General features: G+C 64.2%; 2 protein-coding genes across 3 annotated transcripts; both read left to right on the forward strand.

Annotated features, from left to right (window-relative positions):
* Nucleotides 1–26,957, forward strand: LDB1 (LIM domain binding 1). Of its 2 annotated transcripts, none has more exons than XM_054205802.1 (11): nucleotides 1–129; nucleotides 20,379–20,481; nucleotides 21,060–21,104; nucleotides 21,328–21,403; nucleotides 21,747–21,849; nucleotides 22,062–22,234; nucleotides 22,594–22,716; nucleotides 22,863–22,946; nucleotides 23,238–23,361; nucleotides 23,805–23,953; nucleotides 24,310–26,957. In XM_054205802.1, exons 1-11 carry the CDS (start codon nucleotides 105–107, stop codon nucleotides 24,538–24,540), a joined length of 1,236 nt encoding a protein of 411 aa, XP_054061777.1. In that variant the 5' UTR covers nucleotides 1–104; the 3' UTR covers nucleotides 24,541–26,957. The 2 variants fall into 2 exon arrangements, with proteins under 2 accessions (XP_054061777.1, XP_054061778.1); XM_054205803.1 differs by having other exon boundaries at nucleotides 23,805–23,947.
* LOC128911252 (uncharacterized) lies at nucleotides 11,284–19,284 on the forward strand. The gene is made up of 2 exons (XM_054205804.1): nucleotides 11,284–12,455; nucleotides 12,899–19,284. Exon 2 carries the CDS (start codon nucleotides 16,598–16,600, stop codon nucleotides 17,723–17,725), a length of 1,128 nt encoding a protein of 375 aa, XP_054061779.1. The 5' UTR covers nucleotides 11,284–12,455; nucleotides 12,899–16,597; the 3' UTR covers nucleotides 17,726–19,284.
* Nucleotides 26,958–27,283: the final 326 nt, after the last annotated feature.

Genomic DNA, 27,283 nt, shown 5'->3' on the forward strand with positions numbered 1-27,283 from the left:
TGCCCGCCGCCCGTCGCGCTCGCAGCCCGCGGCGCGCCGCCCATGCGAGACCCCCGCGGCCCGGGCAGCGCGCAGCGACCCCCGGCCGGGCCAGGCATGTGAAGATGTCAGTGGGCTGTGCATGCCCTGGTGAGTGCTGCGGCGGCGGCGGCGGGGGCGGGGGGGGGGGCGGGCTAGGGTCCCCGCGGCGTTTGTGGGGCTGGGGGCCCGTTGTGGGGCGGGGGTGCAAGTGGTGCTGGTTGTGGGGCTGGGACCCCATGGCATTGGTGCTGGGGGCTGACTATGAGGCTGAGACCCCACAGCGTTGGTGCTGGCATCTGGCTATGGGGCTGGGACCCCACAGTGTTGTTGCTGAGGGCTGACTGTGGGTCTGGGACCCTGCGGCGCTGGTGCTCAGGGCTGGCTGTGGGGCTAGGACTCCATGGCATCGGTGCTGGGGGCTGGCTATGGGGTTGGGACCCCCGGTATGGATGTTGGGGTCTGGCTGCTTATGGGGCTGGGACCCCACGACGTTGGTGCTGGGGGCTGCGTATGGGGCTGAGACCCCGTGGCATTGGTGCTGGGGGCTGCGTATGGGGCTGGGACCCTGTGGCATTGGTGCTGGGTCTAGCAATGATACCAGAGTCCCCAGGGCATGGCTGCTGGGAGCCAGCTATGGGGCTGGGGTCTCTATGGCATGGCTGCTGGAGTCTGGCTATGGGTCTGGGTCCCCAGGCCATGGCTGCTGGGACCCAGCTATGGGGTGAGGGACTCCTCAGTGTGGGTGCTGTGGTTTGGCTGTGGGGCTGGGGTCCCCATGGCACTGGTGCTGGGCTTCAGCTATGGAGCAGTAGTCAGCAAGGTGCGGGGACTGCGGTCCCAGGACTATGGTGTGGCCATTGGGTCCAGCCATGGGCATGGGGTCCCCATGGTATGGCTGCTTCAGTCTGGCTGTAGGGCTGGAGGCCCCAGGCAATGGGTGCTGGGACCCCACGGCGTGGGTGCTGGGGTCTGGCTGCGCGGCTGGGACCCCACGGCGTGGGTGCTGGGGTCTGGCTGCGCGGCTGGGACCCCACGGCGTGGGTGCTGGGGTCTGGCTGCGCGGCTGGGACCCCATGGCGTGGGTGCTGGGTCCTCATGGCATAGAAGTTGAGGTCTGCTCACAGGGCTGTGACCCAACAGCACGTGTGCTGGGGCCCCATGTCATGGGTGCCAGTGCCAGCCCTGGGGCTGGGACCCCACAGGCAGGGTCCCATAGGGCCACTGGGCAGGTGTGCAGGTTGCACTGCGAGGGGTGACCCCGAAACAGCCCCCGTGGCTGGGGCAATAGTGCTGTGGGTTGCCCCTGTTCCCCACGTGGGTGTGGGGCATAGGGTCCCTGGAGGGGCTTGGCCATGCTGCTGGTGGGTGTGGGTGCTGGGTGCCCCCCCACTGTGGCCATAGTGGGGTGCCTGCTCAAGGGCTCCTTCCCCATCCTGGCCCTCGTGGGCTGGCAGGACTGCTGGGGTACCCTGGGGGGTGTGACGAGTTGGTGAGGTCCCAGTGCCCGGCAGGGATGCTCACCCAGATGCCTCAGGTCTGGGGCAGGTTTGGGGCAGCTGGCCCGGCTGCATCACCCGCTGCTGTGTGCAGGACATTGTCGTGCTGGGAGCAAGGCAGGGCAGGGGTCCCCGGAGGGCTGCCGGAGCCTTCTCCGGTGCCAGGTCCCGGTGGCAGAAGTGGGGAGCGCTGCCTGGGGGTCCAGGGAACGGGGTTCTGCTGTTGTCCCTGGGCAGCTGGTGCTTGGGGTCGCTGCGGGGGCACAGCAGGGACGCTCCTCAGCCCAGCTCCCATGACAGCGTTTCCAGTGTCCCAGTGGTCCCCAGAGAGCCTCCCACCGTGCCAGGACCCCGGACCTCAACGCTGTGACAGCACACGGTTCCCGCGCATCCCCTGGGGCTGCCTCAGCCCAGGGGTTTGCATCTGGATCCCTGGGGTAGGGAAGGGGGGTGCCCCTGCATGGCAGCCCCCCGCCCCTGCACTGCCTGCGCCTCTCCGCCGTGTTTCCATGAAGCCAGGCGGCCCCTTCCCCCATCCTCCTCCTCCTCCTCCTCCTCCTCCTCCATCTCCCACTGGAAGCTGCCAGAGCGCTGCTTCCTCAAGCAGAAAGTCACGTGAACCTCCCTGCGAGCCAGGCCCAGCAGCCACAGCACCCGCCCCGGCAGGCACCCCGCTCCCGGGGGCTGAACCCCCTCCCTGACACCCCACCACCACCACCATGGCCTTGGTGGGGGTCCCGCCCCGGTGGGGGTGAAGGCTAACAGTGGGGCCCCGTTGCGTCCGCCGGGAGCTGGCCCCGTGCCACCGGGAATGTCATCGCCATGTTGGTGGCCACAAAAGAGGGGGGGGGTGTCCTCCCTCGGTGTGGTGATGGGGGGCTGTGGGGTCACCCCGCGGCTGGGAGCATCCCTGCAGATGGCTTTGTGTGGTGTGTGTGTGTCCCCGCTGCCCGCTCCCCCGTGGCGGGGAGGACACGCGGGTTCGTGCGCACACGCGTGTGTGTGTCCCCACCTCTCCCCCCGGCTCCCCCGCCAGGGCTGGGTGGCACATCCAGAGCCTGCGCCCCCCTCCCCCTTCCCCTCCCCGGACTGTTTATCGGAATATAGAAAAAACAAGCTCTGCCGCTGGCCTCCCGCCAGCCAGAAACATTTAATGAGCCGCTCTGCCCAGGCTGCTCTTTGGGGCTGCATTAACTTGGAGGAGTTTCCTGCCTGGGAGCTGCTGCCGGGGGGGTCTCGGCCGCCCCCCTCTTGGAAATCATGCCCTCCCGGGGGGGGGTGACGCACTCCCTGCCATCCCTGGGGGTGCATCCTGCCCCCTGCAGCTCCTCTTGCACCTCCCCAGGGATGTTTTCCGTGTTCCTCGCCCCCCCCGCAAGAGCTTTGGGGCAGGAGGGTGCTGCTTAGCTGGCAACCTTGCACCTGAGGGTGGTGGGGAGCTGCTGGGGTCAGTGGAGGGCTGGGTGGGAGGGGGGGGGGTTGGCACCCAGCCCAGAAATGGAGACATGAGCAGGGAGAGCATGCTGGGCTCAGAGTGGAGGTGGCAGAGGCCGGGGTGGCAGCCACCCGGTTCTGGTGCCGGTGCTGCCGTCCCCGGGCCCGCTCGGAGCAGGGCTGGCAGCCTGCCCGCTCGGCTTAGCCCCTCACACCGGGCAGGTCTGGGCATCCAGACCCCAGTGGGGTCCTGACCCCTGCGGGCTCCACATATTCTTTTTTAATTATTTTTATTACTATCATTATTTCCCCCCCGCCCCGTAGTGGTGGTGTTGGTGCAGAGAGGGGGAGGAGGGGAGCGGAGCTGTGCTCCCTCCCCATGGGGCTGGCTCCGAAGCATTCCTGAGGTCAGCACCTTCCCTGGGACGCCTTGCATGGACCCTCCCTGTGCATCCCTGTGTCAGGAGGTAGGACTTCCCGACCCATGCGCTTTGGGTCCCCGGATGGACATGCCTGGCTGGGGGACAGCCCCTTGCCATTTCCCTCCTTTCTGCCGAGCTGGCGCCGTGCATCCCCTGCCATCACAAGGCCGAGCTGTGCCACATGCCTCCTGCGACAGATGCGCCGGGAGAGGGACAGAGGGACGGTGGCATACAGGGAACGGGCTGAACGCTGTGGGGGAGTTCTTGGGCAGCTCCAGCTATGGAGCCGAACAAGCCCCACAGGGCTGCGTGGCACCTTGGGGTGCACCTGGACGTGCCGGGGGAGGGAGCAGTGGGACCCCCAAGGCCTCATCCTGCACATCCACGTGCTCTGGCCCAGGCTCTCTTCTTGTTGCCAGTGATACTTGGATGGAAGATGCCGTTCATCCCATCTCCCTCTGTGCAGTGAAGAGCCTGCCTGGTAGATGCCACATGTGCCATGTCGCCTGGCACCTTCTGGCGAAGGCAGGATGGGGTCATGGCTACCCGGTGCTTGGCGAGGCAATTTTTCAGGGTTTTGGGCACTGGTGTGAGGCTGGACACATGGCAGCACTCCTGTTCCCAGCTTGGCTTCGTCCGGGGAACCGTGGATGGGCTGGTGCCGTACCAGTGGGCTCAGTGCTGGGTGTCTGTGCCGGGCTTGGAGTTCTCTCCAGAAATGGTGTTGTCTGGTCAACACAAAGCTGCTGTGAAAGCTGCTCCCTTGGGGAGTGGGTGGATGCCAGGCAGCAGGATGGGACCCCCAGGGCAGGGAGGTGTCCCGGTGACCCAGGAGTGCTTGTAGCCAGCAACGCACTAGCAGGGTGGCTACATGCCCCGGGGCAGGGCAAGGAGCATCAGCATCCCAGTCATCCCCTGCCTGTCCCCTGCATGTTTAGCTCACTTGATTCATGCCACCCTCTCCTCCCCCCTCTGCTGTGGGATTCCCCAGCCACATCCGTGTTGCTTGTACACACGAGGCGTGGGGCTGCGTGGCGTGCTGGGAGCGTGCATGCCCATGCACAACAGCTGCCAGTGCGTCCTGCACCCCTGGCACAGCCCACTCCCCGTGGGGTGATGCAGGTCCCATGGGGCTGTGCTGTTGTGTGTGGTGTGGGTGCACCCCCTTCTTCACCTCATGCCCAGGGAGCAGCTGGGTGGCGGGGTGGCGGGGCAGGGTGCCCCCTCCCCGGGGCGGCGGTGGGTGCAGGCAGGATGGGGCTGGGTGACCGTTATCGGCCTGCCTGCAGGCTGAGCCTGTGGTTTCCTGCCGGTGCTGGGGGGGGAGGGTGCTGGGGAGCCGGTGGGGCTGCCAGGGGGCTGCTGGGCCCCACCTGGAGCGGGGATGACGGCAGCCATCTGCCCGGGACCCCCAGCCCCTGTCCCCGGGGGCTCTGCTGGGCAGGGATGGGGTGGCCGCAGTGGGAGTGATGCTCACGGGTGATGGGTTTTGGGGTTGTTCGTGGCAGCGTGCTCACGGAGGTGCGGGGACGAAGGCTGTGCACCGCTGCGGGGCATCCCCCTTGGGCAGGGGTGCTGGGAGAGGTGGGACCCTCCCCTTCTCCCCCCGCCCCGATCTGTCAGACCATCCCTTCATCACTGTTCACCCCCTTCTCTCCCAGGCAGGTTGCTGATTGGGGTGAACGTTAGAGCGGGGTGTAATCTCCCCTGCCGCAGGCGCCAGCCCTTGCCCGGCCCCAACCCCACCCTGACCACGGGGCAGCCGATAACGCCGTGCCTGCACCCCTCTGCAGCTGCTTTCTCGGGGGGGGGGGGGGCCCGTGGGGTGCAGCTCCCACCCCCGCTTTGCAGGGTCTTGCTCTGCCCCTGGCTTTGCAGGACCCTCAGGCAGGTCCCAGAGGTCCCCCCGCACCAGGGTGACAGTGCCTGCCCCCCTCCCCCTCCAGGACGGCCCTGCGGTGCGGGGGTGGCAGGCAGAAGCTGAGGGGGTGGGGGGGCCCCCTGCATTCTGCAGGAGCGGCGGCAACCCCAGCCCCCCCTCCTACGCGCCAAGGGGGCTGGTGCTGGGAGCGCAGCCAGGTTTCTGCAGCACAGCCCAGGTGGAGCTGCTGCCTGAGCCAGGCTGGGATGCCGGCCGTGTGCTGGGGACGGCGCTGGACGAGGGACTGGCGGGGTGTCAGCCTCCCATGGGGTGTTTCCCCCCACGGTGGGGGCAGCTCCTGTGCCCCCCCCACTCTGCAGCAGCCAGTTGCACCAACCCCTGCTCTGCTACATGCGTCCTCCTCCAGGGCCAGGGATGTGCGCAGCCCTGGGGGCTCCCCTAGAGGGCAGGGGCTCCCCGCTGCGGGCAGCGGCCCACCCTCCGTCCCTTGCTGGGGCGGTGGGTGCGAGCTCTTGCCACGCTGGCTCCTGCCTCCCCGCCGGCGGGAGTGGATGGCAACACGCCGCGTCGCAGGCACGCAGCTCTGCCAGGCACGGGGCAGGCCTGGGCACCCCGACCTGCCTGCTCCAACCGGCCCGGGGTGAGCCCAGGGCAGCTGCGGGCAGGGGCAGGCAGGAGCAAGGCAGCCGGAGCTCCCTCCCTGTTGTGGCAAAGCAGAGCTGCTGGAGGAGCCCAGTGTGGGGCAGTGGTGCCTGGGGTTAGGATTCGGGGTGCTGTCTGGGCACGGGGTTGCCAAATATCCTTGCGGAGGGGCATTTCCCTGCTGAGGATGGGGAGACGCCGTCACGCTCCTCCCAGCTCGGCAGCCCCTGCCAAATCCTCTGGGCAGCCGCAGCTTGCCAAGGCGCCCTGCCTGCTGCCAGCGTGTGCGTGGCAGGAGACTCAGACTGGCAGCGAGGTCCCCCCCGAACCCCGGGGTGGATGGGGCTGGATGTCCACTCCCGGTGGGAGCTGGACCTGGAGCCGTGGGAGCTGCCGTCCCCATCCCACGGTGTCCGTGTCCCGGCTTGGCCTGGCTGGCGGGGAGGAGACGGCCGCTAACAGGAAGGACACGCATGTTAGCAACGAAAACACAGCAGCGAGAGGAAGCAGAAGCGATGCATTATTGATGGAGCTATTTGATGCTGCTATATTCGGAGAGCCACTCCGGAGCGCTCGGCAGCACCGTGTGGGGGGTGGCAAGGCGGGGGTGGGCTCTGCTGGCGGAGACTTACCTGCTTCAAGTCACCCATGTGTGGCCATGGCCCTGGGAGATATTCCCTGCTGCCTTCTGGAGGGTTTCCAACACTCGGGGAGCACAGTGACATGTGGGTGACGGGGGGTGCCAGCCCCGTCCTTCTCCCTGGAGGGTGGGGGTTTGGTGGGTGGCAGCTCCCAGCCATGCAGAACCCTGTGGGGATGCCAGGGGTTGGGAGGCAGAGGGGAGGGGATGGAGGGGGAGCAGCAGGCCAGGGAGCGGCGTGCTCTCCCAGCTCGAGCTCTGGGGCTGGGTGTCAAGGGCCATCAGAAGCGGGGCTGTGCTTGTTTTCCCTTTTAAGCAGCTGTGCCTGCTCCTTGCGTGGGTGAAGGTCTTCTCGAGGGACAACGGGCAGACGCAGGATGTTGGGGGCTTTGCAGCCACGCTGTGTGTCACCCCTCCCCGCCGTGGGATCCCAGGCCCGGCTGGGCTGCTGGGACCAGCCCCAGGCCAGGAAAGGGGCTGTAAAACGAACCATTCTTGTAACATGAGAGAATCCACCTGGAGCCTCCAGAGCCATAAACCCCGGCGGCTCTGGCAGGCTGGCCCCGGGGCTGCTGCCAGAGGGGCCGGGGCTCGCTTCTGCGGGTGGCCGAGCTCTTGCAGGACGCGTGTTGCGATGTCTCAAGGACAGCGTGGGACACTGCGGGGCATTTCTCTGGTGCTGCGGGGAAGCCCCTTGCCAACAAGACCTGCCAGAGCCTGTCTGTGGAGCGCGCCTTCCTCTCGTATCCTGCGGCCAGCTGGGCAGTGCTGCAGCCGGCCTGCCATGCCAGAGCAAGGGATGATGTGAGGGTGGACACACTGTAGGGACCCTGTGCACTTTGGGGTCCTGCGCCCCCCTGTGATCTTTCTCCACCTCATCTTGTTTTGGAGGGGATGGGCACAGATGCGTGCACTTGGTTGCTGCTTGCCCAGTGCTCACGTACTCCAGTCTTCTTCTCCGTCCACTGCGGGATGCTCGAGATGTGACCCTGTAACTTGCCACCCTGCCCTGGCAGCCAGCTTTTCCCCCAGCCCCTGGGCTTTCATCTTGCCTCTGGGAGTCTAGAAGCAGGTCTGATTTTGAAGGGTTAATCCCAGGAGCCCCCAGGGTCTGCCGCCTGCCTGGCATGACTCACTGTGGAGTTTCCAGCCTCCCCCAAGCCTCTCTTCTGGGGAGACATGGAACTGTGCCTTCTCCAGCCAATAAAGGGGGCCCCTCCTGACCCAGACACCCCCTTGATCTGGGCGTGCATTGCTTTAGCAGGGAGAGAAGCCCCCTCCCCATGAGAGACAGGGAAGCAAAGCATATTCCTGTTTGAAAAGCGGTGGGATTTGGGAGGGATGGCTTGTCCTGTTGAAAGCGGGGCTCTGGCGTGCAAGCCGTGCCCTGCTGCAGGCTGCGTGCGTGCAATGGCACCCTGGTCTCGCCGCGATTTGGACAACTCCAGGAGATTTGGCAGCACCAGGCTAGTCCATCCCCCTGTACAGGCTGTGCCGTTTGCAGAGCTAGCAGATTTTTATTATTATTTTTTATGTAAGCTTGTGTCCGCGTCCCTGCTCTATGCCTGCTGGGGCCCCAGCTGGGTGTCAGCGTGGGCAGCCTGGGCTGCGCCCCCGGGTGTCCCTTACCTCTGCTGCCTGCTCGCCTGGGATCCTGCACGCACGACCACGGGGCCAGAGAGACCCGGGCATCCCCCGGCTGCTGTGGTCCCCACCAGGATCTTCCCATCCGCCTACCTGGGATGCATCCCTGTGCTCGCTCCTGCTGCCGGGCTGCTGCCCATTCCCTGGCCAAGACCTGCGGCGGGCTGGGCTTTGGGGAGCCCGGGCGGGTGTTGGGGGCCTTGCTAGGGGGAGAGTGGGGGCTGGGATCTGGAGGATGTGGTGCCCCATCCTGAAAACACAGGGAGCTGGAATTGCCCTCCGCTCCCCCCACACTGTGGGCGTGAGCACATCGTGAGGAAGGGGCTCCCCCCCCTCCCACCATCGCTGCCACACACGCTTCCCAGCTGCATCCCAGCCCTTCTGCTCTCCATCCAGCATCTATTTAATTATTAACTCGGCTATAACCATAAACAGCTGGGGCTGCTGCAGCCACGTGGACCAGTCCAGTGCTGTCGTCAGAGCCGAGCAGGGACACGTGAGCAGTCCCGGAGGGCTGCTGAGCCCCAGGATAAATTGCTCAGGGCATGCTTGCCGTGCATGCGCCGGGCCGTGGAGCCTGGGGAGCGGTGGGGGCTCCTCTCTGATCCCCCTGGCCACGGCACCGGTGCTGGGAGTCACTGGTACAGGGGCAAAACGCCCCTTTTTGTGGTGTTTTGCAGTATTTTGCAGTAATGGCGTGGTGTTGAGCGCTGGTGGCTGTCTGTGCCTCGTGCATCCTTGAGCCCTGGAGAGGGAAGGGGGCGCGGAAGAGCTGTATTTAATGGCCTGTCTTGACCAGGAGGGCTGTGCCAGCCCGTAGCTGTCACCGGCGTGGTTTATTGGCCTAACGACAGCGGGTGGCAGCCTGCTGCAGCCCCATCTCACCTGGTGGCATGCAGATGGGGGTGGCGGGGGGACAGACGGCGACGGGGCAGCGTGTCGGGGCACTCACAGCATCCCCCGTGCCCAGTTCCCACGGCACCGACAGCGTGGGTACCTCCAAGCTGCATGTGCCTTTCGCAGAGTGGGGTTTCACTGAGGTTTTTGGGTTTACAGTGAGTTTTTCTCTCTGTTTATCTGGGTTTCACAAAGAGTTTTGCTCTGTTTATCCACGTGCCCCACAAAGTAGTGCTCGCTGCAGGTTATCTTGCGAGGTGAAGGGGAAATTAGGCAAGATGGTGGGATGGGGACCAGTGTGGGGATGGAGTTTTGCTGTGCCAAAGGATGCGGGGGACAGGAGTAGTGGATGCTGCTGCCCGTCCCTCTTCAGCACTGGTCCCAGTTAGCAGCAGGCTGGGTTGGGGAGCAGGGGGCTGCCCCCAGTCCTTGGGTGCAGAGCTTTGGGGGTGCACGGGCACGGTAGGGAGGACACTCCCGAAACCTCGTGGCTGAGGTTTTGTTCCTGCCATGTGTGCACCGTCAGGGGGACGAGTGTGCTCAGCGGGGCCCGACCGGTTGTGCCTGCATTACCCCATGGCTGCTGTTTCGGGGAGGGGATGAGGCGGGGGCCCGTCTGTGCCGGGGCGTGGGAATGTGTGTGTGCCCCAGGCGTGGGCGCGCACCGGGCCGGGGGTGTGCGGGGAGGCGTCTGGGGAGACGTGCAAGCGCATGCTGGCCCGGCAGTGTGCACGCCAGCCCGCGTGCGCAGGGCGAGAGGCACCGACGTGTGTGCGTATGTGTACCCTGGCACAGCCTCGTGTGCCAGCACGGTTCTGCGACACGGAGACGGGGGCTCTTGGGTCTGGGGACGGACGGACGGCCCAAGCTGGGCTCTGGTGTCCCAGCTCATGTCCCTGCTGCCCACGGAGTCTCCAGCTGTGTTGGGAGCACAGGTCTGTGCTGGTCTGGTTTGCCGGGGCAGGAGCTCACAGGGGACAGGTGTGGGGGCAAGGGGAGATTGGAAAAAAAAATGGCATTTTTTTTGTAATGGAAATTTTTTTACAAAAATGGAAATTTTTTAGAAACTCGTGATTGATGAAAGAGGATGGAGTTTTGTCAAGGAAAGGCCAGCTTTCAGGTCTGCTGGCAATTGCAAAGCAGCACTTTTTATTTTTAATACCCCCTCCCTAACCAAACAGTTCTATTCTTTTGCCTCGCCAGAAACTGGGGAAAGGAAATAAGTTTCAGAAAGAAAAAAAATCCTGAAAAAACTTCAAAGAAAACACCCAAACCAAAGTAGGGGTGGGGGGAAAAAAAAAAAAAAAGTGTATTTTCATTGAAACTTTCGCAGGGGGAGGAAACCTCTCCCCGCCTGGTGCCGAGTTCCTCGGCGGGACCCGGCTCCTGCATCCCCCATCCCGGGGAGCGCGGGTACGGAGGGCGGGGGGGGGGGGCAGCTCTCCGGGGACCCCCCTTTTTGTCCGTCACCCCCGCTCCGTGGGCACCCCCCCCTGCCGGCAGCGAGGTGCCGGGGCGGTGTTGGCTTGGGGGTGTCGTGAGTCGCGGGGGGGGGGGGAAGCGATCCCCGCCGCCGCCGCAGCCATTGTGGTCCCGGCCGCGGCGCAGACAAAGGAAGCGCCCCCGCCCCGCCCCGCGCCCCGCCCGCCCCGCCCCGCCCCCGCGGCGGCCCGCCGCCCGCCCGCCCGCCGCCCGCGCCGCCGCCGGACCCCCGCCCGCCGCCGCCGCCGCCGTGAGTCACCCCGCCCCCCTCCGCACACCTCCCCCTCCCCCCCCCCCCCCCGGGGAAGTTTCCCGGTCCCGGGTCCCCCCCCCCCCCCCCCACTTCGCCGCAGCCCCCGGTGGCGTCCGCGCTCGGGCGGCGGAGGGGAGGGCCGGGGTCCCGCCCGCGCCGCCCCCCGCGCCTGCGAAGTTGTGCGCGGCCGCGGCGCGCCGCCGCTCCCCGCCCGGCCCCCTGGACAGCACGGGATCCCCGCTGCAGCCCCCGCCGCTTCCCCCGCCACACCGCCCCTTCTCCCCGCCCCCCCCCCTACCCCGCTCCAGCTCCGTCCTGCTCCCCTCTCCATCCCTTCCCGGCTCCCCCGTCCCTCTCCTCTCCCCCAGCCGCCCTGTGCATCGCTGGTCCTCCGGCTTGTTGCCTCCCCGGCTCATCCATCCCCAGCTCCCCTGTCCGTCTGTCCCCTCCCCCGGCCTGTCCCCCCCAGCTCCCCTCTCCGTCCTCCAAGTCTCGGCTTTCGGAGAGGCACCCCCAGCCCCGCGGGGTGCTGCCGGCAGCCCCCATGCCCTGCCGTGCCCTGCTCCATCCCAGCCCGCAGCTCCCTTTGTTCTTCCCCCCGGCTCCTTCCCCTGCCCGAGACCCCTGACAGCTGCCCCGCGCCCTCCCGGTCCCCCCGTGCTCGCTGTCACGGGGGTCGTGGGGCCGGTGCCCGGCTCCCGGTGCTGCACGCCCGCCTCCCCTCCCTACCCGCTGCAACTTCATCCTTGCCCGTGGCTCAGAGGGTCCCGCCAACCTCCCATGGGTGCCTCGAAGGGAATATAAGGTCCAAGGGGTGCAAAGGCAGGGGGGCCCACGCACCTTCTTGCAGGAGGTGCCCCACTGGGGGGGTCCAGGCTCGGGGAGCCATGGGTGCAGGGGGCTCACCCTACCCAGCAGACAAAGCACCGGCTGGGCCCGGGGCAGCTGGAGCGGGGGGTCGGGCTGGGGATGGACGCAGCATCCTTGGAGCTGGGGGAAACTGGGTGCTGCAGCTCCAGCACAGGAATTGGGGCTGCAGAGGGGTGTCCTATGCAGGGAGGTGTTCCTCTGAAGCACACACACACCCCCCCCGGAAAGCATGCTGTGGCCGGCTGCCCTGATCCTGGGCGGCTGGCTGGGCTCTCACCTCCAGCGGTCTCTGCCAGCCCGCCCGCCCGGGATGTGAGATAAGATAACCACCCTGGGGCTTCCTCGGCTTGGGCAGCTCCCGGTCCCCTGGCTGCAGCCCTGTCTGGCAGGGACCAGGCGCCGCGGCAGGAGCCCGTTGGCTTCTGCCAAGGCTGGTGCTGCAGCCGGAGCCCAAACGAGAGGTGGTGGCCGGTCCCTGGGTGCCATGCAAGGCAAAGGGCTTTGGAGGCTGCGGGGTCCTGCCAGGAATCGCCTTCTGGGGCATGGAGCTGTGCAACCACCCCACACTGGAAACCCCCAGCTGCTTCCTTCTCACCAGGAGGGTTGGAGCCAGCTTGAGGGTCTCCAACGGGTCAGGCAGGTTGTGGGAGCAAACACCCCTTCCCAGGTTCTTCCCAGTTTCTCTCCCCATGCTTTTGATAGCATCTCGTCTTAGTAGTTTTGCAGCGACTCCTCCAGCCCCGGTCAGGTATCGGCTCTTACTGCTTCTGTTGTAAGTACGGGTAAATTTCAATATCCTTATTCCTTCTTTAAAACCTCAGGTTTTGGAATGTTCTCATTGTGGGAGAATTGTGGTTTTCACTGAAGGAGAACCAAACGCGGTCTCTGCTCTCTTGATTTTGTAGAAACCCCAGGTCTGCGATCCGAGCATGCCTTAAAGTCTGGGGGGGGAAGTGCTGAGCAGAACGATGTGCAGGTTGTGTTGTTTCAAAAAGGGAAAGAAAAGTTGTGATCGGAGGGGAGACAGGCTGGCGCCGGAGGGTTTGGTGATACAGGGTTTTTGCCGTTGTGCGTTTGGTGGGGACTTTTCCCCTCGCCTGCAGCAGTTCACAATCCGTGTAAAATAGGGAGAGGCCAGTGAAAAGCCACAGAAGTTCACCTGGAGCAAAGGTGCGCTGGGCTGGGGACCTGGAGTCTCTTCCACTTTTTTTTCAGAGAGCGGTGAGAGCTGGCATCCCTGAGCCTCCCCAGCCCCTCGGGGTGCGGGAGCGGAGGGCGAGGTGGACCAGCCCAGCCCCAGGGCTCCTTCCCTCTCCTGTGGCTGGCGGGGTGGCAGCAGCGCTTGTCCTCCCAGCATGCCAGTCTTCTGCGTGCTTGCAGCTCTGCACCGGCGTGAGCTCAAGGTCTGCATGAAAAGTACAAACACCAGGTCCTGTGCGGTGGCAGGACTTCTCCTGGCCCTCTCTCTTGGAAACCTCCCGTTCTCCGAGTGACCCGGGGACAGGGTGCTCCTGCTGCTGTTTGCAGTACATACGTGTGTGTTCGTGGGTTGCAACGCTTGCCGCGATGAGGTTTGCTACCCCACCGGTTGCTGGTTTGGGGAGGACTGGTGTTGCGACCAGGGATGCCCAGCCGAGAGGGTTTCCCTGGGGCCGTGCCGCGATGGTGGAGATGGTTTCTACACCTGGGGCTGGGAGTTCGGGCTGGATCACTGGTGCCTCTGGAGGACCAGGCAGCTGTACTCGGCCGTACCCTGTCCCTTCGCTCCCTGGGCTCTCAATCCAAAGCCCTGGATGCCAGTGACAGCACGTGCTGCCAGTGCAGCAGCGTGGTGCGAGTCCAGCAACCGCCAGCATTTGCTCTGTCCCCAGCGCTGCCAGCGGCTGCCCCGTCCTTCGCTCAGCCACTCCCGCGTCGCCTCTTAAACGGAGTTCTAGAGAGAAAGTTCAGCCTGAGCACGGGGGGCAGAGACTTGTCCTGACAGCTCGAAGATGCGATGGCGGTACTTGGCAAGCTGCAGCGAGCAGGTTCCCACCATGCTCGCACTGTCCCTCCACTCCGCAGGCATCCGTGAGTGGTCGGGACCCTGGGGCAAGTGCTGCACCCCAGCGTTGAGGTTTGCCCCCCGGGTATGCGTCACCCCGGTGTGGCCAGCTGGAAGGCACCAGCTCCCACCGCCGCATCCTCACAGTGGGAGTTATCCAGCTTTTTCCCCCCCCGCCCCCGGAGCGGGCGGCTGGCTGGCTGCCAGGGCTGCGGGGCTCCACCTAGGATGCAACATGGAGCGAGGCGGCTGTCGGCAGCGGGGCCGCCGTCTCCGGAGACTACGCGTCCCAGCGTGCAGCACTCGGCAGGAGCCGTTGGCAGCGGCGTGGAAGCGAGGTGGAGCGTTGCATCCCGGGATCGAGACTCTCCATGCGCCACGTGGGGGGCTGACAGCCTCCCATGCGCTGAGGTGGTGGCACTTGGGGGTCCTGTGGGTCCAGGGGATCAGCCCCGGGGATCCCCCTGTGTGGCTGGAGGGACAGACCTCAGCCTCTCCTCGACGCTTCCCTGCCCTATGGCTCTCGGCTCCATCCCTCCTGGGCAGATCATGTCCCTTCGGAGGGCTGCCCTGAACAGCAGCCCCCCAACGCCGTGCAGAGCCATAGGGTTTTGCTCCACCATGTGCGTGGCGGGCAAGGAGCCCGGAAGCGGGAGCAGCGATGCTGGCTGCAGCCTCTGCAGGGCCACCGCCGTGGTTGGTTATGGCTGTGAGTTCTTCCTTGCTGCTGCAGAGCCTCAAAAAACCTTTGAAGATGAAAATCCTAGTTTGTCGGGAGGCTTTTTTTCCATGGGATGCTGAGAAGGGGTTTGGTTTTTCCAGCCCTGTGGTTCCCACACCGTGGTGTGTGTTGGTTTGCCGCTGCTGCCCCAGTGCGTGCTGTGGGAGGGACGGGAGCTCAGTCGCTGCAGGAGCCCCCAGGGTGGCAGGACCTTGGTGTGAAAGGGTCTGGGTGAGAGGAAAAGTGGCCAAAAATGCGAAAGGTGCATTCCTGGGGTTGAAACCATCAGGGTTTGATTACGGATCGTCTTTGAGATGGCGAGCCCAAAGGAGTAATTAGGGACAGTGGGATATTTCCCCGAGAGTCGTAGGAAATGACTGCCTCGTGGTAAGTTGATAGTAGTGGAGCTGAAACTGGGTTATCTGTGGGATTGCATCTGGGGCTTGCAGCCTTGGACGTGATTCAATTTTCAGGCTGTTTTGCAATTGGCAGGGCGTGCTCTTCTCCCGTTTTCCCTCCCGGAGAAATCCCCGTCCACGTGTCTGAATCATCTGAGGGACGAGATGGGAAGGGGGAGACTCCTGCCATCCCTAGGGTTACCACAGAGCAGTGAGGTCCCCTGGTGCTCCCGCTGAGTGCCCAGCTCTGCAGGGTGCCTTCCCGGGACACCCCGGGCTCCAGCAGAGCTGAGGCTGCGGGACCACTCTGAGCCTTGACCCTCAAATCCATATCCCAGCCCAGGCTCTCCTCGCCCGGCGCTTTTCGGATAGTGCCGCCTCGCAGCCTGCATCAGGTTTGTCACTTTGTAATAATTAACTGCAGCTAATTATTACTTCTCTGGCCATCCCCCTGGCAAGCCAGTCGATGGAGAGGAGCACCCGCTGGTCCAGGGCGCGCTGTGTGCTGCAGCGGGGGCCTTTCGCAGGAATGCTGCAGGATGTCGACCTGGAGCTGGGGCACGCGTCCCTCCCCGCTGCCTTGCGCGCAGGGGACACCGTGCACAGCTGCGTGGTGCGGGCAGGGAGGCAGCTCGTGGTCAAGATAAGCTCCGTAGCCAGCTCGGATGTGTGGCTTAAGAAAAGCGAGAGGGTAATCCCTGTGCTCAGCAGGGTGGGGGTGCTGCAGGTTTCGCCTCCGTGCGGGTCAGGGCCAGGCGACGTGCTGGCCGGGTTCACTCTCTGGATGCCGCTGGGTCTGTGGAATCGTCCCACGGTCTCCTTCAGGAGCAGTGTCTCCTCTTCTCCGGACAGCCCGGCCTCCCAGGAGCTTTGGCTGGGTCGGTTCTGCATTTTCAAAGCAATTGGGGATGCTGCAAGTTGAGATCGTCACTGAGTATGTCTCGGACCATACCTTGGTGTGTGCTGCCTGCGTTCCTGTCAGTTTAATAACAACATCGGGGTTTGCAACTGGCCTCGCTCCATCCCCTGTGCTCTGAAGAAGAGGAGAAAGAAGAGGTGAAGGCAGGTTTGTGGGAACTGCTCTGTGTGCTTCTGCCTGTCCCGGTCTCTCTGGACACTTCTCTGTGTTTGCCCCCCAGCCCTGCCAGCTTCCCTGACACCAGGCACCGTCACTGGGCAAAGCCACGTGAATTATTCCAAACGCTGCCCTGCACCCAGCTCCGGATAGCACCCTCTTGGGTAGCACCCTCCCGGCAGCCCTACCGGCGGCGGGGCTGGGCTGGGAAGATGGATTTCCTGCTGCTGTCAGGGCTCCCACACCCCAGCGAGGCAGCCCTGCGAAACAATGCCTCTATTTACACTTTAAAGCCTCGTTAGGCAGCCAGGAAGCAGCAGGCACGGTGCATGCCGGGAAGCAGCGACAGCCTTTACACGAAGGCTAGCCCCTCTTAGCCGCCGTAGCCCGCGGGCTGCTGGGAGGAGCAGGATGCTCCCTGGCTGAGCTGTAACCCTGCGGCCTCTTTCAAGCCCTGCTTCTTCATTTATTTTTATCATTTTTTTGTGTGTTTTAGCCTCTGGAGTCCCTGCCTTGTCGCTGAGCTTTGCTGCTTGCACAGAAAGCCTGCTGGCTGCTCGGCCGGGGACGGCTCCTCTCTAGGATGGGGAGCACCGATTCCTGCCGGTGGCTGCAGGTGTAGGAGCGAGATGCGGGTGCCGCTCCGCCTTTGTCCTCGGCAGCTCTTTGCTCTCTCATGGGAAGATGGGGGCTTTATTCCCTGCCAGACCTCGGGGAAGGCTCTGCCTGTCCCCTGCCCGGGCAGGCAGCTCCCCGGCCGGCGCTGGTCTCAGCTCACAGTGCCCTGCAATCTCCTGGCTGTGCTGGCTCCGTGAGGTGCCCACAGCGCTCTTGGCTCTTGGGAAACCTGTCATTCCCCAGCTCTGGGGGCTTGGTTTGGGTTTTAACCGTTCCTGCTCCAGTGAACCCGCTGGGCAGTGCACCAGGACAACATTCCCCTCAGGGCTGGCAGCTTGCAGGCAGGGAAAGCGGAGGAGAAGGCAGGCGGAGGCTTGGGCAGCGCCGTGTTGTACGTGAGTCACTGGCAGAGCACCGGCCTTCCCTTCCCCGGGCACCCGCCTGCCTGGAGCTGCTTCCTTGTCCGAGCTCTTGCAGCAGCTCCGTGCGGTGCCAGCCAGCTCCGTCCTGCCCCTGGCCGGGGACCTGGCCTCGGTGGAGGGTGCTGAGCTGGGGCATCCCTCCGTGGGGTTCCCTTCTGCACCTCCCCCCCGAGGAGGAGCCACGGGGCCACCCACCCACCTGTGGGCACCGCACTGTTTGCCCGGACCTGCCCGGGCTGGTAGCTCACCAGCTGCAGCGTCAGCCTCATTTTTTTCCCCTTGCCGACCGTGCACGTGTTTTTGTGGTGCTGGGCGAGCACCCAGAGATGGCCACGGGAAGCCTCTCCTGTAGGCTTTGGTTCAGCAGGGCCATCAGCCGCCCAGCAGAACCTCTGCGTGCCGTGCCGTCATGGATCCTGCCTGGATCCTGCGTGCTCAAGGCAGGAAGCAGAGCAGGGGCATGGGGAGACATCAGCTGGGCTTGGCTTGGGAAGGGCCGCATCCTGCGGGTCTGGGTCACTGTGCCTGGTGGGATGGGGCTTGCAGGGAGCTGGGGGAGCATGGAGGGGAGAGGCGGTGATGGAGGGATCTCCTGGACCGGGCAGCGTGACCCTTGTGTGGGTAAAAGCTGGTGTTGGTGCTGCTGCTGCTGCTCTAAAGTAGTTGCGTTATTTCATGTAATGCGTATAGTGGGAGCGTCTCCAGCGCATGTAGAATTCAGACAGCCTGTATCAAATCCTGAGGCTATTGTTAGCAGTATTTAAAACCACTGAATCCAGTAACATGTTTTACGCTGCATTAAAAATAATACCTGGTCAGGATGCCTGTGTTGCTGAGGTCACGTTAACAGGCTCCTCTCCGCTCCTATAGATCCTGAGATAGGTCACTCGGTGAAGCCCCAAAAGCAAGTTGTTTCCGTATTAACCTGCTCGGGAAGGCCCAGGATGGAAATGGATGCTTGGGGTCAGAGCAGTGGGCTGGCTCGTCTGCTGTCCAGGACAGGGGGTTAGGGAAGAGCAGGAGAAGCAGAGTGGATGGAGAGTGATGTGTCCCCCTGGTGTCACCACCCCAGGAGACCTTCCTGCACCCCAATAAGCGAGATGGGGACCGAGGACAGCAAGAAACCTTGGGGGCTTTTTGCTTCTGTCTCTCAGCAGTGAATAAAAACAAAGCGTCGGAAGATGAGATCTGCTGGCTCTGATTTTTTTATTCCCCCCGAGGACACGGTGACCAGAAACAAGCAGTTCAGCTCCCTGTCTCCAGCCGCTGCTTTCCCTGCCTAATGAATCGGTTCATTTTCAAGAGAAGACATGTGCTTTTGGGAAGTTTCCTATGCATCAAGCACACTTCAACATCGTGTCACTTACCAGCAGCGAGGAGGAAATGGAAATGCTGTGTTTCCAGTGCAATTTCAGTTGAATTATAATTTCCATTAGGCACAAGTTGACAGGGATTAAAGCAGAAAGCAAAAATTCCCTCACACCAGCACCGACCTCCCTAGCAAAAAAAATTTTTATCTATGAAAACGTTAGGTAAGAGCAATGGGCTGGTGTCGTTAGCAGCTGTATGAGAAATTGTGCCGTGCCCCACTTATCCTCGCTGCAGGCGAGCGGGAGCAAGGAGCGGGAGCAGGAAGCCCCTGGCGGAGCGTCTGGGGTGGCTCTGACCCTGCGGGACTGGTGGATGCTGGGGAGAGGCTGGGTTTGGGTTTGGCTGCCATGGGGACACACGGTAAAAAGGCACCGAGGGCTCCAAGAAGACGAGAGTCGAGGGGTGAAATGCAGGTTTCACCCTGTTGCAAGTCGGATTTAACGCCTGGGAGGTGACTCCCTCTATTTTGAACCAGCCCTCGCTTACTCAGCCACGTGTATGACCCCCGCAACTGGGGGCTCGGGGTCCCAAGCGACTCGTCGGGGTGACAGCAATGTCCTGGTCGTTTGGGCTCCCGTGCGGGCTAACAGGTCACAGTGAGCTGGACATCTTGTGTCCCAGTGCTGGTGGCTCCACTTTCCTTAACCCTGATGCTTTTTGCTCCCCTCCTGCATGCGTCGCAGTTGGGTGACAGCTCCAGTCCTGTCCCTGCACCCTTCCCCGCGCCCTGGTGGTGCCTGGCACCTCCCAGACGATTCCCTCCACTGCTGGGCTTGCTTTCCACAGCACCGGGTGGCAATCCTGGCAGCTCGTGGGCGTCGGGAAGCACCCGGCCTGGGGCAGGGTGGCCGATGGGGATCCCGCCTTGGCCCCGGCTGCAGCCGGCATCCCGGCACAGCCGGCTTCGTGGCTCCTGCCGGCAGCGGGGCAGTGGGAGACGTGCCCGTGCGCAGTGGGGCCGGCTGAGCCGGTGGAGCCGGAGCTGCCTGGCAGCCCGCCCGCCGCTGCACCCCATCCAGGTCAGCCCGTCTGCCCGGCCGCCCGCCGGGGCAGAGCCGCGTGCCTCAGCAGCACCCGGGCACAGCATGCCGGGTCCTGCCAGCCGCGGGGCCTGCCGGGGCTCCCCTGGGGCGCGGGGAGGGGTGATGGCAGCTGCCGCTCCCGGGAACCTGCCCCGGCGGTGGGAGGGGGCTAGTGAGTGTGGGAGCCCCCGGCTGCCTCTCTGGAGCCCAGACGGGGCCGGCTGTGCCGGTGTGGCTGGATCCAGAGGGCATCCCTGTCTCCCATCGGTGGGATCCCCTGGTTGCTTTCAGGGATGGGTGCTGGCTTGCACACGTTGTACACCCCGTTGCACACCCCTTCACACCCCGTGGGCTCCTCATCCCTTGCCCTGGTGCTACAGGGGGCACTGGGGCTTTGGGGTGGTTTGATCGGGGCCGGGGGCTGGTGTGTGGGATCTCTCCCTCCGCCTGGAGCCGGCTGGCCACTGGCCTGCCCGAGCGGCAGATGGTGGCTGCCTGGGGACCCGCCATCCATCCCTCCGGGTGATTATTCACCCGTCGCCATGACGATACAAAGGTCAGCAAAAAGATCCCGTGTGATTCCCGGGTCGGGTTGGTGGGATTAGGAGCGGCGTGGGAGGGAGGGAGGGCTGGGGGGAGGATAGGGCCCAGCCGCCTCTCCCCCGCCCCTGCTCACCAGCTGGACTGTCCCCTTCGGGCACCATCCCCAGAGCCCATCCAGCTGAGAACTGACAAACTCTGGGCACCAGTGGGAAATCGCTGAGATGGGGCTGGGCCCCGCTGGCTACTGGTCTTGAGAGCTCAGCCCTGACCCTGTAGGTCCCATCCTGCATGCGGAAGGCCTGGAGCTGTGCGTGGGGTGAAGGGGCTGGGCTGGCATCGTGGGGGGGTTACAGAGGAGGGATGGGCCTGTGCTGATGGGGGCTTGGCTGGTCCTGCATCCTTCCTCCTCCTCCTCCTCACAGCAGGGTGTCTCTCCTCATGGGGTGTCCCCAGCTGACCCGTGTCCCCTCTCTCTCTCCAGGCTGTTCCTCTAAGTCGTTCAAGCTGTACTCGCCAAAGGAGCCCCCGAACGGCAACGCCTTCCCCCCCTTCCACCCGGGCACCATGCTGGATCGAGATGTGGGGTGAGCTGGGGCCCGGGGAGGGGACTGCAAGGTTGGGGATGCTCTGCAGTCTGCACCCCAGTAGCTCTCCAGTAGCATGCAGAGACTGTGGCGCATGGACTTGAGTTAGCACACGGGGAGAGAGGGGATCGGAGCAGGCACGAGTGGGACTGGGAAAAAAGGGGGATATTTGGGATGAAGAGAGCCCCCAGGTCCCTGAGCTCTGTGGGGCCAAGCCCCTGGGATAACCCCAGACAGGGAGCACTCCCAGCTCCTGCTGAAACAGCCCCTTCTCCAACCTCCGTCCTGCCTGGCACCAGGCCCAGCTGTAGAGGAGCCAGGCACGTCTCTGGAGAGCCGCGGGCCAGGTCCCAGGGGTAGCGGAGCAGCCACCGGTGTGGGAGCAGAGCCCAGTTTCAGGGGTGCAGGTCACCCCACGGGGCCGTCGGCAGCCAAGATGCAGCCCCCACCGTGCGTGGGGTCTTTCCTCCAGCGAGCCCCACCGCCTGCTGCTGTGGGCAGAGAAGGGGGAGCTGCGGCGGGCAGGGATGGAGACCCCCACCAGCACTGACCTGCCTGTGTTTCTTTGCCCACCCCAGACCTACTCCCATGTACCCACCGACGTACCTGGAGCCTGGAATTGGGTAAGCGGGGGGGTCTGGTGGGGACCCCGCTGGGAGGGGAGCTCGTGCCCATGGCGAGGATGCCTCGGCAGGGCTGACATGCTGCTGGCCGCAGGGGTTTGGGGGGGGGTTGCTTGGGCTCTGCCCAGCCCTGGAGGGGCTGTGTGTCCTCCACCGTGGACTCGGGACCCCTCCCCTCCCCGTGGCGGCCTCCCCCCCGACTGCTTGCTCTGCTCTCCCGCAGGAGGCACACGCCGTATGGGAACCAGACCGACTACAGGATATTTGAGCTCAACAAGCGGCTGCAGAACTGGACAGAGGTGGGGAGATGGGGGAGAGGGGGGCAGTTGGGGGGGGACACACTCCCAGGTGTGTGTTCTGGGGGCGGGGTCCTCTGCGCTGTGCGCTGCCTGCCCTCATGAGCTGTCTTGGCTCTAGGAGGAATCCCCTTGGCAGCAGGTTCCTGTCCTGCTGTGCCGGTCCCCGAGCACCTTGTCCCTCACTTGGCCGTGGGACAGAGCTCATCATTCCCATCTCCGAGCGCTCAGCCGGGAGCACAGCCCTCCGCAGGCTGAACGCGTTGGCTGCTGTGCCTGGCAGCCAGCATCTGTCTGTCTGTCTGTCGTCCCTCCCCATAACCTGGCATCTCTCTGCCATCCCCAGGAATGTGACAATCTGTGGTGGGACGCCTTCACCACGGAGTTCTTCGAGGATGACGCCATGTTAACAATCACTTTCTGCTTGGAGGATGGACCAAAGAGATACAGTGAGTAGTAGCTTGAGCCCTCCTTCCCCAGGGCATTGCTTCTCCGGCAAGAGATGTGGCGGTTGCGCGGTACAGTGGGATGTGGGCAGGGTGTTGGAGCTCAGCTGCCCTCCATCCAGTGGGAGCTGGGGAACCCTCTCCCCACGCAGCCCCAGGGCACGTCTGTGGGAGCCAGGTTTACTGACATGATCTTTCTCCTTCTCCCGCTCCAGCGATCGGCCGGACTCTGATTCCCCGTTACTTCCGCAGCATCTTTGAAGGGGGGGCCACAGAGCTCTACTACGTGCTCAAGCACCCCAAGGAGTCCTTCCACAACAACTTTGTCTCTCTGGACTGTGACCAGTGCACCATGGTCACCCAGCACGGCAAACCCATGTTCACCCAGGTACCGGCGGCACCCACGGCTACTCCTGCCCCTCGTGCCTTGGTCCGACGTGGCCTCGCAGTGGCTGCGGTCCCACAGGGCGAGGGACACTGATTTCCAGGGCTTGTTGAGTACCATGCTGTAATCCCATGTGCCCCAGACAGTTCCGCCCAGCGTAGCATCCCTGCAGCCCCTGCAGCATCCCCTTCTTACAGAGGTCCCCTGGCCATTGTGGGCTTATGGGTTTGGCTTGTGCTGAGTCTCATTGCAGGCGGGGACAAGCCACCGGGAGGGTGTCCCCATGTGCAGCAGTGGATTCCCAGGGGATCTGGGCTGGGGGAAGTGGGGGCAACCTGTGCCTGACCCTGTGCCCTGCCCAGGTGTGTGTGGAGGGGCGGCTCTACCTGGAGTTCATGTTCGACGACATGATGAGGATAAAGACATGGCATTTCAGCATCCGCCAGCATCGAGAGCTCATCCCCCGCAGCATCCTTGCCATGCATGTGAGTACCGCTCTGGGAGCCCCCCTGGGGCACGAGTGACACAGGGCTGCTGAGCTCCTCTCCCTGCTGTGCAGGTTGGGGGGACCTCAACGGGAGGCCGTCCCCAGCCTGGATGCAGCTGAGCCATCTGTCTGTCTCACTCCTAGGCACAGGACCCCCAGATGCTGGACCAGTTATCCAAGAACATCACCCGCTGTGGGCTCTCAAACTCCACACTCAACTACCTCCGAGTAAGCATGTGGGAAGTGGGGGGGACACAGCTCTGCCTAGGGTGGCCATGTCTTGTGCTCTCAGCTGCCCGACACCTGGCTGCCCTGGGGTGCGGGGAGGCAGTGGGGCAGGCTCTGCAAGAAGGATCTTGCAGCTGGGCTGCAGAGAGCCGTGGGGCGGTGGGTCTGCCGGAGCCCACAGGCTCCCAGCATGGTTTGGGTCAGTGCAGCACAGACGGCTGCCCGACAGAGGGGCTTTTGCTGAGGCTTGGAGCATCACAATCTAACCCCGTGTCTGTGTGCTCCCTGCAGCTCTGTGTAATCCTAGAACCAATGCAGGAGCTCATGTCACGGCACAAGACCTACAGCCTCAGTCCCCGGGACTGCCTCAAGACTTGCCTCTTCCAGAAGTGGCAGCGGATGGTCGCTCCGCCTGGTGAGTCTCACGCTGCCTGCTGTGCTGCCCACGGGCCTCCGGTGCTGCCCGCTCAGGCCCTGCCCTTGTCACAGCCTTCTCCCAGCCCCAGAGCCTGTCCCTGGCCTCATCTTGTGAGGCTGGGGGTGGCGAGTCAGGCAGCGGCTTACTTTTCTGCTGGCCTGCCTTCCCTCTGGGGCAGAGCGGGGCTGCAGGCAGCCAGCGCTCCCTGCTCGGGGGCTGCCAGCCGCTTGTGGAAAGCAAAGCAGGGATGGAAATCTTCCCTGCACCCTCTCCTGTCCCCTGCGCTGGGGAAGGGGGTGAAGCTGCGGAGGGGAGGAGGGTGGTGATGCTGCCCCGCGGGGGGGGGATGTGGTCCTTGCAGAGAAGGAGGGGTTTGCAGAGAAGGGGCTGGGGGGCACCGGCTCCTTGTCGGGACTGACCATGTCTCCCTCCTCCGCCAGCGGAGCCAGCGCGGCAGCAGCCCAGCAAGCGCCGGAAAAGGAAGATGTCAGGAGGCAGCACCATGAGCTCCGGCGGGGGAAACACCAACAACAGCAACAGCAAGAAGAAGAGCCCGGCCAGCACCTTTGCCCTGTCCAGTCAGGTACCTGTAAGCATCCCGTTTCCATTCTCTCTTCCTCCCCCGGGGTGGAGGGGAGGGCTCCCTGCCCCAGACCCCGGGAGTGGCTAGGGAGAGACCCCCGGGGACTGTCCAAGCGTCCCCCACTCTCTCCAGGCGATGGGGAGAAGGAGAGGGTGTCCCAGCTGCCTTCTCGGAGCTGCTTTGCTCCCCTGCAAGGGGGTGAGGATGTGCTGCCCCACGCGGTGACCGAGCCTCGGGTCCTGCGATGGAGATGAGGAGGTGGCCCTGTGGCTGGGAAAAGGGACTGCGGTGCTGGGGGCGGGGGTCTGGCGGCCCGGGCTCCCCCCACCTCGATTATGTTTCGGGACCGTCTCCCCTTTCAGGATGTGATGGTGGTAGGCGAGCCCACGCTGATGGGGGGGGAGTTTGGGGACGAGGACGAGCGGCTCATCACCCGGCTGGAGAACACGCAGTTTGACGCCGCCAACGGCATCGACGACGAGGACAGCTTCAACAACTCGCCGGCACTGGGGGCCAACAGCCCCTGGAACAGCAAACCGCCCTCCAGCCAGGAGAGCAAGTCAGAGAACCCCACGTCGCAGGCGTCACAGTAACAGCCCCCCCGCCGCCCCGTGGACTCAGTCCCAACCGATCTACCTGTACATTTGCAACAGAGAGTGACTGGGAAGCGGCGAGGTACCGGGGGTGGATCGGCGCCGCACGGCCGATGGGGTGCACGGGCGGGCAGCCCCCAGCCCTCTCCCCCCGCCGCCTCCCCGCTCCCCCCACGCCTGCCTCCCCGCCGGACCCCAGGGCAGGGGTGGGTTTCCGGGGCCGTAGCTTCGTTATTCCCCCGTCTCCCTCTTCCTCCCTGCTTCTTCCCCGGAGAGCTTGTCATCCCCGCCCCGATGTGCCCAGCCCCTGCTTGCAGAGCGGGGGGAATTAGGAGGGAGGTGTCGGCAGTGGCTGGTTTGACCGGGAAGCCGGCGGCTTGTGGATGCCGCCTGTTGGGGTCTGGCACAGCCCAGAGACCCTCCTCTTCCTCCTCCTCCCCGAGTCCTACGCTGGGGTTTGCTGGGCAGCCACCTGCAGCAGGGTTGCACGTCCCCAGCTCAACCTGGGGCTGGGTTGGGGAGCCCGGTGATGGAAAGCCTTCTGCGTGCCACCGGCTCTGCCATGGAGCCTCCTCCGGCCAGGGTGGGATCCTGCTGTGCTGGGGGGGTGTCGAGGACGGGGCTACGTCGCATTTCCCCCTTCTCCTGCACCTTCCCCTTCCCTTCGCTCCCCAGGGGTGAGAGCGCAGCAGGGCCATGGGGGCACTCTGTGTATAGGAATTGCGTGGGGGGGGGACTTGGGGGGGGGGGGGGGCACAGAGGAGCCACGGCTCTGCCAGAGCAGCCGGTGCCCTCACTCCCTGCCCGCAGCCCCAGTGTTTCCCCCCCCACCCCGCGTGAATCCACCTGGGGCCCCTTGGCAACCCTTGGCTCCCAGTACCTCCTACTTTTGTCTTTTTTTAAGGAAAAAAAAATAATATTATTAAAATTGTAAGTTTAAAAAAAAAGAAAGAAAAAAAAAAATGGGAAAAGCTCCCCCCCCCAGCCCCCCTCGCCGGTTCCCCCCTCCCCACCCCGAGCCCTCTCACCCTGTCCTGACTTTTGTACAGGCTTCTTCTCTTGGGAGTCTCGTTTTATATCCAGTTCGGAGAGCTTCAAACCAAGGAGAGACTTTGCAGACTTCCTTTCTAATCCCTCCAGGAGCCGGGGGGGCAGCCCCCCGCCTCCCTCCTCAATGTAAATCTTGTGTGCTGTTGTCCCCGCTCCCCCCCCACCCCCCTCGGGTTCGTGTACCTCGTGCTTGTACATTTCCGCGCTGTAGACAGTGTGTACGATACTGTTCTTTCAATGTGTTATCACTAGAGCAGGTGCCTCCATTGATGTTAGGGGAAACAATGAGAAAAATAATAATTTTGGGGGTTTTTTTGGTTTAAAAAAAAAAAAAAAAGAAAAAAAAAAATCCCTTCCAAGACTTCTTCCAAGGAGAAGATGGGAGGTGCCGGGGGAGGGTGTTTGTGCTCACCAGCTCACCCCAGCAGCCTCCCAGGGGGGTTTTGGGGAGAGCCGGGGGTCAGGGCTGCCTGTGGGCATCCCCCAGCACGGCCCAGAGGTTGGGGTTCCAGCGAGCGCTGCTGCGGGGGGTGGCCGGGGTGGGGGGGACTGCCCTGGTGACGGGGGGGGGGTGTATGTGCAAGAGTGCGTGTGCGAGAGGTTTGTGTGTCTGTCTGCGTGTGTAAGGGAGCCCGGGGCAGGCGGAGCAGCCCTGCAGTTTGGGGGAGAAGGGTGGTGAACCCCACTCTCTCTGCCAGACCCCCCCCCCAGCTCCCCGCCGGGGATCCCGCAGCACGTGCCCCGCTGCCCCGTGGGGTTGGGGGCTGGCAGGTGTCCCCAGGGGGCTGCCCCCCATGCGGGGGGCTCTGGCTGCAGCAGGGGTCTCGCCTGCACCCCGCATCTCACCCGCTCGCGGCTGAGACTGCAGGGGGTGGCAGAGCTGGGGGGGGGTGACGTGCTGTGTCCCCCCCCCTCCTTCTGCCATCCCTGAGGTCGGGCAGGGAGACAGGAGCCCCTCGGCTCAGCCCTGGCCTGATCTCAAGCCCAAAATCCCTGACAGACGCCTGTGTCGGCTCCGGGGCCTCTCCACGGGCAGCCTGGAGGCAGAGGACTCAGCCCCATGGACCCCCAGCCACAGGCACGGGGGTTTCCCCACGGCCCCTTTGCAGGTGGGGGGACACTCCCAGGGTGGGAGCCCGGTGTGGCGGGGAAGGGGGGGCTCTGCTTTGCAATTAAGGTACGATTCTCCCCGCCGTGCTGCTGGGCTCCCACGGAGGGTGTGGAGTCCCTCGCTGCCCACCCCGCCGCCCCAGGCACACTGTAATGCCTTTTTATTTCTTTTTTTTTTTTTTTTTTCTTCCTCCCCTCCATAGTTTGTGCCATTTATGAGTCATGTATGGTACCAATAAAATGACTTTTCGGTTTGAGGCTGTCCTGAGCACTTATTTCTGAGCATCGGACCTGGCCAATGTGGGCAAGGCAGAGGGGGGGGTCCCCTGGTGCCCCCGGTGCCCTGGTGTGGGGGGGTACGGGGACAGGGCTCACTGTGCTCCTGGGATGATGCTGGCTCGCGTCCGGCTGCTGGTTCGCAGCCAGGCCCCGGCCGGCTCCCTGCCACGCTGTGAAAAGCAGAAATCCCAGCAAGGACAGGGCACAGGGCTGCTGGGAAACGGCCCTGTCCCCGTGCCAGAGCAAACATGCGGCTCAGACACCAAGGTGATGGGCACATCCCCTGGGGAGCAGGCGGGGCGGC

Source organism: Rissa tridactyla, chromosome 6 (assembly GCF_028500815.1).
Source record: "Rissa tridactyla isolate bRisTri1 chromosome 6, bRisTri1.patW.cur.20221130, whole genome shotgun sequence".
Classification (NCBI taxonomy): Eukaryota; Metazoa; Chordata; class Aves; order Charadriiformes; family Laridae; genus Rissa; species Rissa tridactyla.